Source organism: Lissotriton vulgaris, chromosome 2_1 (genome assembly GCF_964263255.1).
Source record: "Lissotriton vulgaris chromosome 2_1, aLisVul1.2, whole genome shotgun sequence".
NCBI lineage: Eukaryota > Metazoa > Chordata > Amphibia > Caudata > Salamandridae > Lissotriton > Lissotriton vulgaris.
The window spans coordinates 419746261-419758650 of NC_141687.1; the positions used below are offsets into that span (position 1 = coordinate 419746261).

The 12390-nt window shown below is 42.1% G+C and overlaps 1 protein-coding gene across 2 annotated transcripts in view; it reads right to left on the bottom strand.

Annotated features, from left to right (window-relative positions):
- Positions 1–12390, bottom strand: part of NDUFS1 (NADH:ubiquinone oxidoreductase core subunit S1) — a 657173-nt gene that overhangs the window by 352030 nt on the left and 292753 nt on the right. For both annotated transcript variants that reach the window (XM_086955308.1, XM_086955309.1), the window contains exon 10: positions 12235–12349. In XM_086955308.1, coding sequence (XP_086811434.1) covers positions 12235–12349 — 115 coding nt within the window. The remainder of the gene's footprint in view (positions 1–12234; positions 12350–12390) is intronic.

Consider the following 12390-nt stretch of genomic DNA (forward strand, 5'->3'; position numbering starts at 1 on the left):
TTTGTAGGACCAACTGGTCCAAAGTGACTTCTTATCACCCTGGGAGAAAATGACGGATGCTACCTTCGCCCAAGCAACAGTGTTGCCAGTAAGGACACACAAAATAGGTTTAATGACCAGGGCAGCTGAGGGAGTGATTGATGGTGGTGGATGACTATGCTGCATGCTGCCCCTAGAGTCCACGTGGTCTGTGGGTACCACAGCCTCGTCCACAAAAGAGTTGGGGAGCTTTCCGGACTGACTGCATCTGTTGCCGATATTGGAAACCCCTACCATAGCCATGCAGGGTGTGAAACAGCTGATGCTGTTGTGGTGGATCAGAGAGGCCCATAGAGTGCCCCTGATGCCTTCAAAGCACTTGAGGACAGTCTGCTTGATCCCCAAAACGTCAGGAGCTAACACAGGGTAGAACCAGAAGGCTGGCTTAGACATTGCCAGAAAAGCTGGTAGACCTCATCCAAGCGTATCTGTGAAGAATCACACTGGTACCCATGGCTCTGCCGAAAGAATCAGTAGGTACTAGGCCGCATTGAATTGTGAACTCGGTGGCATCACAACCATCTCGTTTCGCCTGTATCAAAGTGGATCTCAAATCGTCGGGGACCCCTTAAAGGACTTGTGCCACAGAGTCCCAAAGAGCATGGGAATTGCAACACAAAGGGTAGCTGCTGTTGACTGAATGAAGTCGGAGAGGAAATCATACATTTCCAGAAGGTCTCAATTCATTTAGATTCCCTATCTGGGTGTGTAGTAGGGAATGAGTTGGGGGTTAATCTTACTCGCCAAAGCCTGCAAGACAAGGATGTCAGGAATGAGGTTCGGATTTAAAAGGTCTGGGTCACCCAGGGTAGGGAAATCTTGCTCGCCATCTGTCTATTAATATGGTGGACATTCTGAAAAAGGTATCCATGAGGGCTTTGTTAAATAGAATCAGAGACTCCGAACTCAGTTATTACACTGGTCTTGACTACCATAGTGGGCAGCATAGGTCAAATACCCCAGCCTCCCTTTACAGGACCACTGTGAAGGAAGCACTCTCTTCTGTTGCAGGGCCAGGAGGAGAGACCAGACCAATGTCTGGTGAGGTGTTAAGTTCACTGGCACCCTGGAGGTCCTCATATCAGCTGTCCCCAATAAATGGGTGGGCAAACTCATCCCAAGCATCATATGTGTTATGATTAGAGTCAGTATGCGTCTGTCCATGGGTCAAGGGCAATGTTTAAAAATCAGAGGGGCTGATCACAGGCTACAGCCAAGTGAGGTGTCGACGTGGATGCTCTGGAGTCGGTTGTGGGATGTGGGACAAGACGGCAAAAGCACTGGTGCATAGCCTGTATCAGGTCGCAAAGGCCCAAATGGCACCTAGGATGGACCTGCTGTTTGAAGACCACCTAGAAGGCCTTGGAGTCCAGAGGCATGTCAGAGAGAGCTGGTAACATGCCAAAGAGACAAAGCATGGCCTCACAAAACTTCTCTTTTTGATGAGGAGTCTACCTCTTTTCTGGAAACTAGCGCTGACATGGGACAAGGTTTAAAATTGGGTCAGAGGATCGACTGGGTGGCACGATGATGCCCTTGTGCCTTCTCCAGAGCCCAAGAGTGGCGGAAAGAGGACTACTCCCGCATGGACTTCATTAGCTTCTTCTTGGACTAGGTCAAATATTTTAACAGTGACGAAGGTCTGCTGGGGGAACGACTTCCGGAAAAGGACCTTCCCTTCGACCTAGACTAGTCACGGCATGGCGTTTTTCTGTGTTTCACAACAGAGCTTTGCTTCCCGTTCCTGAAAGGGGCCTAGGGTACGTTAAGACACATTCATTGCAGGTCTTATCAACATGATCTGACCACAGGCAAACCTGATGTGAATCCGTCGCAGATATTTGTTTGAGGCAGCCCTTACATGGATTAAACCATGTAGTTTCGGAGGATGACATTTCACTGGCACGATAGTAGGCTAGAATTTTTTTTTTAAGAAAAGCGGTCTCCAAGCAACGTGGGAAGAGAAAGGAATAGACGTCAGCACTCATGGGTGGCGCCTGTTTACGACTCCGCACGTCAGTTGCCGAGCAGAACATAGTCACTGCACAACAGTGTGATCCCACCTACTTGTGCGCAGGTGTCCTGCTTAAGAATTTCCAGATCCAGTCCAACGCCTGTGGAAGCAATCTGCAGTTGAGAAGTCTCTATCAGAATACATTGTTAAATGAATACCGTGAAAACGCTTAGATGCCATCTCTACACAGCTCTTAAACTCAGACTGTATGATATACATAAAGAATCCTTCATTCAGGCTTGCAAGTACAATCGCTAAATTGGTAATGATGAGCAGGCAGGTTTTAGTCTAGAGCACCAAATATAGTTAAAATACCAACGGAGACTACTGTCTATATTGAAAGTGGGGAATCCTTGCTGTTCCTAGCAGGATGTAGAAAAGGCTTTTACCCTGTGAGGTTTTGAGATCAGTTTTGTAGATGTTTAAACTTCCCTTTAGAGGAACTACCTTACTCTTAGACGAGAGGACAAGAAAAAAGTGATTGCTAAACCCTCCAACAGGAAGAACGTGTTCGGTCACTTAATGATTAACACCACACACTTCCTGCCAAAGCAATGCAAAATAAATCTGTAAAAACGTGTTATTTACACTCGCTGATGCTTCCCTTCACTCACTTCCTTTCTTGTCCTCAACTGCTGCAGAATCAATGCATAGCTTGAGAACGGGAATGAGTCATGTTGCAAGAGTATGATAACGTTTCCTTTAAATTGACTTAATTACTCTTAGCCCGCAGAAACTTTAAAAAAAAGATTGAAAACATTCACAAACGAGATACACTTTTTTATTAGTGATGCGATCTGGCAAGGCGTGCACATGGAAAGAAGTGAGGGCAAGTGGTAGAGGACATGTGCATGCGTAAGCTCCAGGTACATAAAGCTGTGGATTTTAACAGCTATAGAGGAAGTTTTCTAATTGGCCACTAAGTGGTCTTAACTAAAGTGAGAGAGCCTATTGAGGAATCCATGCAGGCTATGGGGACAGTCTTGGCACACTGGGTTCATGCCGCAAATTTGGAAGCAACGGAGTAAGATGCACAGTGCCCTTACAGAACATAGGGTGCCAAGGTCAAAAGTAGGTATCTGGCTGACCAGTGGTAACTGTTTACCATTTGGAATTATGGTCCATAAATAAACAAAATTGAGAAGGTTTTTCCAGTTTTAGAACATACTGTGACATTATTTTTCCCCAGTTACCACTGAGAAGCGCATGCAGCCATCAAACACACCCTGGGTCAACTAGAACTGCCTCCAGAGTGCACCAAGCAGAACCACTCCTAGGCATGCTCATTAAAATGGACTTTCAGCAGCAGTTTTGTATTCTCCGTTTTAGGGAGTTTGCTATGGGAATTTCAATGCAAAATAAACATTTTAGATCTGCCGTCAACCGTAACTCCCTCCCTTGTCCCAAGACCATCAAACATGCGCAATAATAATATTGTGTTTTTAGTGTTCATTTTGGAACACTTCATGTAGATTCATCACAGAGGACCAACGTTCAATGCAATACAAAATATATTTTCTATGGTTGCTTTGTGCAAGTACTAGTTAGTAATTGGGAATGGGGATAGAAGGCCAGTTCTGTTCCTCAGTGCATCAAAGTCAAGGGTTTGGAGTATGGTCAGGCCTATGGTTTCCGGGAATAAAGACATTAATACCACCTCAGTATACGTTTGGCAAAGAATGAAACAATATGCACACTGATTTGCAGTATTTAAATTTGAGTTTGGAGCAGCATTTCCACTATTCTGGGAATCGACCAACCTGCCTTAATATTGGTGTGCCCATTCTGCAGAGATCCGGTCCCACCGTAAGATTTTTTCACCAAAATGTGGCCTGAGAATGGCACAGACCTCCAAAAACGGCAGAGCAACATTTTTAAGTCAAGTGACATTCAGGGTTCAATTTCTAATTCAGTGGTTCTTGGTCATCTTGACATTTCACAACCGTTCCTGTATAGACATTAACAAGCATTGGCATAGCCAATAGGTCTCGCCTTAGGGTTCTTATAAGTGTTTAGCCATGCAACAGTTGATGTTATTGAACCAAGGATATTGTGCTGGATAACTAAACACTTATAAAGTCCCAAAGGCGAGACCTATTGCCTATTTTAATTAAAAAGTAGGGGAACGTTTTTCCTTAAATTAAATTAAGTATGGGTGGGTCGTGCCCCTCAGATGGTGCCCACTTCAAATCGCTGGTTTCCATTATCTATTTTCAGTTCTTCTAGTTGCAAATGTTAATTTAATCTCTACCTTGAACAAAACGAAGCTTTATCACAGAAGTAATACTGTGAGAACGTACCAATAAACCATGCGTATAACTGAAATAGCCCCCGAGTTGCACTATATAGCTGGCATCTGCTTCCAAAGTGTATTTCTAGCCTGTTATTCGCAGGTTTGAAGGTTGGCAAGGATAACTCTGCCTTTCATCCTTCGGGGGTCTACAGAGGAAAAGCAATATTTGTTATTTTCAGCTCCTAGAAATAGCAAACTCGGTGGCAGATGGAACTTGATAAATATACAGTTCCTTATTATATCCCAGAACCGGAAAGTTGCATTGCAGTAATATTACAAGACTAACTACGGATTGGATAGCGCATATGCCCTACACCAGAAGACTGCCTGCTAACCGGTAAACTAATTCTCTTGTTGGTTGGTGAACTGGTTCGATGAAACGAGGTGCTGTTTGAGAACATTTGTTCACTATAATTATCAAACCCCATAAATAAATGAGTGCAGACATTGGTGAGCACTTTGGTAGGGTAACCGCTGGCCTCGCTTTTCCTGCCGGATCGACCTGGGAGATCACCTCCCTGACGGACGAGCTATTTGATTCTCCATGCTCTTCCCTATGACAGAAATACTAATACATGGCTGTGGTTTAATCTTTTCAAAATATAGCATTTGGGGCACTGTGGAAGCTTTTCTCGTTGATAAAAGCAAACCATGAGAGGTGCTCATCATGATTATCATCTATACTTGTGAAAGGGAAAGCAACATGGTCCTCTCTTGCTGACTGGATGTCACAGCAGAAAACGAAGCTCAGATTTGAGATCTTTCAGTGACACCTGCCGTCCGCATTAAGGGATCGACAAAGTCACCAAATTCAGTCTGTTAAGTCAAAAAAGTCAAAAAGATTTTTATTTGTATTGGTACTCGACAGAGGACCACAAATATTACATTTTACACAATCAATAAAAAAGATTTCATCATTAATCAATATAAAGGTAAAAAAGATTTTAAAAATTTATAAAAATTATAGCATACAAATTCATTCGGTGGCTGTTTACACAATAATAATAGTTCTCTCACCGTTGTAATTCTGCAGTTGCGGTAAATAGGATCAAGGTATCTTGCACGTGCTATGGTTACGTTAAAACTAGGACATACAAATAATAAGTGCTCAATGTTTTGGTCACCCCCTTCACAAAATGTACATTTTGGCGATCCTCCTGGTAGCCATCTTGCTGAGTACGTTAATACAGGTAGGATGCCTAATCGTAACATTGTAATCGCCCTCCTTGCACCATGCGTCAAAGAAAACCCGATATATGGCTGGATGTATTTATATTCCAGTAATTCTACGAAGGGTTTGTAGGTAGATAATTTGTTACAATGTTCGAAGTCTAATTCATAGCTCAATTTTGGGGTAAAACATTTTAAGAAAAGTTTCATTTGCGCTGCTGACCAGGTGAGCAAAATGTCCGGACTAATTTTTGCCATTTGGAATACGACAGTCATATTCTCAAGAAAAGTTTGCTTTGTGGCTTCTAAATCAAAAGTCTCACTTTTCAATAGGGATCTTAATGTACCCTCTTTTGCATGAAGGAGATTGTAGGCCCACCTAATTACGTTAGCCACGGCTGTAGCATAAGAACTTGTGATAGACAATTCTAACCTCAGTGCTTGAACAGGTACGGAATCTGAGACCTTCATGATTCTTTTTAGGATTTTTCCTTCTTTGCGATCCATGTTGACCCACTGCTTTATAGGAATATACTCCGTCGCATGAGATAGAACAGGAGGGATCTTTACTCTGTATATTTTTAACAGTGAGGAAAAATGCCTGTTCCCGGTAACACTATAGAGTCTTGAGAGAGCCTCGGCATGTAAATCGGATTTCCTTTTTAAATTTTTTATCTGTTTTGTATTTGTTAAGTTCTTTGAAAGAATCCTGCCAAGGTAGGGATATTCGTCAACTTCTTCTATCTTTTCTCCTCCAAGCCTCCAGCTGTATTTAGCGCTTTGTTTCCTCCCCGAAAAGGCTACAACTTTTGTTTTCTTTATGTTGGGGGTTAAAAAATTTCTTTTGAGTATTTATACAAGATATCCAGTAGTTTTTGTAATCCGAAGGGAGTGAGGTCTAGCATCACTATATCATCAGCATAAAGCAATGCATCTATGCTTTGTTTGGCGCTTTTTGGAGGCAAACTTGAGCCCTGTTGTAACTGATATGGCAAGTCGCTTAGATATAAGGAGAATAGTATCGGGCTAGGAGGCACCCTTGTTTTAGCCCGTTAGCTGTTTTAATTGTTTTCGTTAAGCCTCCCCCCCCCCATTTGTACTTGACACCAAGTATTGGTATGGAGATTTACTATGTTTTGCAGCAATTTTTCTGGAATTCCAAGTCTCCTTAGTTTATTCCATAGTGTTGGTCGATCAACACGGTCGAACGCGGTAGAGTAGTCAATAAATGCTGCGTATACAACCTGAGTTTTCCGAGTTACATATTTGTCTAGAATGGCCTGGATGATCGCAATGTTGTCTGTAACGGAATGTTTAGGTCTAAAACCTGCTTGGAACATAGGTATGAGACCCAACGAAAAAGCCCAGTCTTTCAATCGTTCAAGTACCTCTGAGGCAAAGATTTTTCCTACAGCATCCATAAGTGCTATTTGGCGGTAGTTCCCTGCTATGATCTTACTCCCCTTTTTATGTATGGGGATGATGATACTCCCCTGCCATGATTTTGGTACTTGTCCGGTGATGAAAATGTGGTTAAAGAGGCATCTGACTCCACTCCTTTGGGTCTGCTTGCAAGACCTTGATAGGTATTTGATCAGGGCCAGAGGCACCTGTGTTTCTTGCTTTACGGATGTTCATTTCTACAGATATTGCTGTGGTTTTGATTATTGGTGGATTATCTTTTTCCTTGATGTGGTCCACGCTTTTTTCATCTAGTTTAGTAGGATTTGCTTTATACAGATCAGTCAAATAAATTTCCCAATCATTCGGTGGGACCGGTATGGTTTGAAGTTTCTTTTTTGATCCTGTTATTTTGGCGATTAGGGACCAATATTTACGCTGGTTGTATTTCTTTGCAGCTATTTGGATGTCGACCCAATTACGATCTTGCATTGCTTTTTTGTTGCTTTGTTTTTCTCTTCTCAATTGATTTTTTAGTTTATTAATTTCTTTCTTGTTAGACGGAGAAAAGTTCTCGTATTGGGCACGTATAAGTTTATTGAGATTTTTCTTAATAATAGAGTTTTGGATATTGTTTTTATTTTTATTTTTCCTCTTGTTATTTCCTTCTGTGACCTGTTGTAGCTTGTTGAGTAAAAAGTTTTTGAGTTCCTTAATAATGTATTCAAAATTTACTATTGGATCATCCGAATATGTTTTCGCTAGGAGTTGAGTATGTTCAATCAGGGCAGAGATTTTGTCCAGAGTTGATGAGCTCCAGAAAATGCGTCTCTGTTCACTTAATAGTAGTTCTATGGAAGATGATATGACTGGCAGGTGAGGGGTTGGGCATCCAGTCGGTAGTTAGATACATCAGTGCATGATCACTCTCTAGAGTAAACTTAGAGTGCAAATATGTAACTGTTTCCAGCAAATCCATACTGCAAATGATGTAGTATATAATAGAGAAGGTTCCATTACCCCGTCTCGTGTAAGATGCCGGAATATCTCCTTCCATATTGCCATTTAAGATTACCCCATTTAGATTAGGCAATACAGATAGTAGCAATTTACCTCTTTTATCAGTTTGTATACCTTTAGGGAAATGTGGAGTTGTAATTTCCAGTGATTCTTCTTTGTATAATTTTACCCACTTACTGATTTCAGAGTTAGAGATTTTGCCATTAAAATCGCCCACAATGATGTATGACAAATGGAGTTGATCTTCTATTATCTGCATAATAGTTTCCATAATATCGGCGAATGTGGTATCTTGTTTTTTCCCCAGGAGGGGCATATACATTAAAGAGCAGGATTGCCTTTTGTGGTGCTGTATTATGTATTTTTAAGGAAACCTTAATGCACTGTAAGTTATCTAGTTTGGTCACAACAATTTCCTGGGCCCACAAGTATTCTTCCCTCAGTAGAATGGCCAAACCACCTTTTGCGTGACCACGGTTGGTGGCTTTTGCTGGAGTATCATAAACATAGTAGCCTTTATGGGAGAAGGGTTCAGTCGCCCAGGTTTCTTGCAGGATCAGGATATCAGGCTGGTTACTCGTGGCTTCAGACATCTTATTCTTAGTTTTTCCAGCCATGTTCCACAATGTGATTTTTAATTCATTGTTAAACAGGTTGTCGTAGGCAAGTAATTGCTTTATTGCTGTTCAAAGTCTCCGAGACCCAAGACCAGGACTTTGTGCTATTGTTGGGTTCCTTTTCTTTTGAATCATGGTACCATACTGCCCTTTCACCATTGTCCACCTGAATTTTTAGGGTATCTTTCCCTGGATATTTAGCTCCTGAGTACATAAATCCTAGTTCTTCTGTTACATCAGAGTTTCTAAGAAGATTTTTGATTTGTGTGTTAGAGATTAATCGTATTTGATCGTTGTACCATTTAGGGATTTTGTTTTCGTTTGGTTCCAATCTTTCAATTACGTCATATCCATGTTTATGAAGTGTCTCCTTTTCATTGAGTATGATCCCTGGAAGAACAGATGACCAGAATGTTACCATCACTAGTTTGGTATTATCTTTTTTGGGAAAGATCACTAAATCTAATTCATTACTGGTCAATGATTGCAAAGGCCTTATGTGGTGTAAAAGATTGATTATCCTTCCTCTATTAAGTGGGACTGTATCAGTTGGAAAAAGTTCTTCAAATTGTAATATTTTGGAGTGTGACACTTCACCATTTTGTCGGTACTTGTCATCGTCTTCACTTGCACCTATATTTCTATGTCCTGTTTTTGCGGAGAGCCTGAATGGAAGGTATTCTTCTGCTCTTGGGTCCTATGGTTGCGTTTTCTCTTCAATATTTCTGTAACTGGTTTCCACTTTTTCTATAGTTTGAGGCTTTATGATTTCATCTACTTGTTCCTCTTGGGATTTATGAGTAGTGATAGATTTTTGGAATTTTAGCTTACGGGTTTTCTTTTTGTAGATCCTTCTTAAAGGTTTTTTCATCCTTTTTCCTCCTACTTGTTCAGTTTCCGTTTTTTGGTTGGTTATTTCTCATTTTACAGTTTCTGATATGTTGTTAATGCAGATTTCCTGGGCATCTTGAACAGGATCATTTTTGTGTATATCCGTTTTGATCGGTTTTGCGAAAATTGGGTATTGTTTTACATTTTTTTGAGGTTTTTCTTTAAATAATTTTTTTAAAGAGTATATTATTGATTCATTTTGGGTTTCCGACTTTTCCTTTTGTTGTTTTAGGGTTTCTGATGTCTGAGTACCAATATCACGTTTTGTTTGCTCCTGTTCATTGTTATGATTGTTTGAATTATTCTTTTGCAGTCGCTTAGTATTAGGGATCAGTTGATTTTTCTCTACTTCAGAGGGATCTTTTTTCCTTTTTTCTTCTACTAGGTACTTTAGTATACCGATTTGGACATCCAAAGTTTGGTCAGAGTTTTCTAATATATTTCCTAAAAAGGAAAGGACCAATTCCAATATTTCTTGTAGCGAAAAAAGGGCCTTTGACATTGGTGTGGCTGTGTTAACAAAATTATTGTTTTTAAGTGTAAAAGAGTCCAAAGAAGAATCAAGTGTAAGAGCTTGTTCGGATGTTTTTTTCAGAAGACTGTTGGTTAACTTGAGTTCTGATTTATGTTCGGTTATCTTTGATTTGTTTGCACATAGTTCCTCGAATTGGTATGAGCTCCCAAAGCTTTTTATAGGAGTTGAAGATTTTAGATGAGTCGCCTCGTGGTCCAAGGATTGTAGATGTTGTAAGGAGTTAGTAAGTTTGTTATTTAGGTCAGGGTCCAGATTGCTCAAGTTTTGAATTAGTTGAGGTTTCATTGAGGTACATGTTACTGCCCCTGTGCTTGTCGAGGGGTTAAGACTATTTTCTGTTTCCGGTATATTTATATCTAGTTCCCCTTTAGATGTTAGGGCAGAAAAATATTTACTAATTGCCGGGGTCCGAGTTATGCGGCCATGTTTTATTGCTTTATCTGAGGACTTCCGTACTGCATCCTCTGTGCCCATTCGTTTCATATATATTGTGCGTGTTCGTAGTTTTTTAAATCCCATTTCCTTTTCCAATTGTCGGCCTGATGGAGTTTTAAGGAAGCTGGTTTCTCCAAAGATTAGTTTTGTTGTTGCTATAGGAACTTCAGGACGTTCCTCTATCGCCCTTCGCCTTACTCGCGGTATCTATGTTGAGCACTTACAGTGTTTAATTATTTTCTAATGAGGTCCTTTCTCACAAAATTCCACTGTAGCTTTGAGTTTTGGACGCAGATTTTAATAGGGTGGGCCGTCCCGTCCATGTACGTCCCCGGACGGCCACAGACGGCCCGCCCTTTACCCGGGCTTCGCCCCAGGCACTCCCGCGCGCTCCCACGAGGCGGGGGTGACGCTTCCTTTATGCGCCGCCTGGCGCGATGAGAAGTTGTCTGGCGCCGCTAGGCCTGCTGGGGGGTGTAGTTTAGGAGTCCCCCTCCGCTCGGCGGCCGCAGTTCTTGCTCAAATGCGGCGGCGGGAGGGGGACGCTGCAGGCGGCAGGCTGGCTTTGACTGGGTCAGCTCTCCTTCAAAATCTCCTTTTAGCGCTCGGGCTCTGGCGCTAATGCACACAGTTTCTCCGCGTCACCCGCTCTGCCGGGGTGACGCTTCCTTTATGCGCCACCTGGCGCGATGAGAAGTCGTCTGGCGCCGCTAGGCCTGCTGGGGGGTGTAGTTTAGGAGTCCCCCTCCTCTCGGCGGCCGCAGTTCTTGCTCAAATGCGGCGACGGGAGGGGGACGCTGCAGGCGGCAGGCTGGCTTTGACTGGGTCAGCTCTCCTTCAAAATCTCCTTTTAGCGCTCGGGCTCTGGCGCTAATGCACACAGTTTCTCCGCGTCAGTCTGTTAAATATCGCCTTCTCAATGGAAAACAAGTGCGGCCCGCAGCAGTGAAAGTTAAAACGACAAGCAGTGTTTACCTTACGGGAGCGAGCAGCGGCTGGCGCGATATTTACAAACAGATGGCACCGCTGCTCACTACCCCAAGGTAAATGCCACACATGCATGAGGGCTCATTGGGAACAGTGCACTACATGCACGAGTTTCCCAAAAAGTCCTGACCGATTTCAAGAGGTCCAGCCTAAGCAGCGCTTGCGTGCTGCGTAGGCAAGACCTAAAAAGTCCTGACCGATTCCAAGAGGTCCCTCCTAATCAGTGCTTGCGTGCTACGTAGGCAAGACCTAAATACGGGTTTACCTCACTTTTGGAAACATTCTCCAAAAACAAAGGGCAGAATTAAATAAAATCACAAATAACACATAAAAGGCAGTGTGTTGCTGATCAAACCATAACCACAATGGGAAATAAAATGGTAAAAACGTACACCTCCCCCTCCCATACCTTTAGTCTTTGTACGATAGAGCAAAAGTGAAAATCATTTATTAACCATATCCATCAGTGACCAAGCTTGATCCACAATTACTCAAAATAAAAAACAGTCCGAAACACAATCAAACAAAAACAGATAATTCTAACTCAATAAATACCCCACAACTGCTAGGGGAGCCCCAATTACAAAAGCGCTAGAGGACAATACAGATGTTATTAAGAACTAAATAAATCCACATAACCCAACATCACTGACTGCAACTACAGAGATTCTATCACCACCTCTTAGATGTAAGTAGGTCCACCTAAAGTAGCAACTTTAAAGACTGCACTTAAGAATGTACTTGAACAAAGTAAACACATGTAGCTAAAAATATAAAACTATTCCCATCTTAGCTTTCTTTCCCGCTCATTATATTCTTGATTGAGACATACCACTCCAGCTACTCGGGTTAGCACATCTTCCCAGGAGGTGTGGACCAACTGCCCCTTTTCATTTCGAACCATGGGCTGGGTCAGTCTCTGGCGTTTCAACCCATCATAAGCAAATCTGTAAGGAAGAATGAATAAGTGTAAACAATAATAGTATCA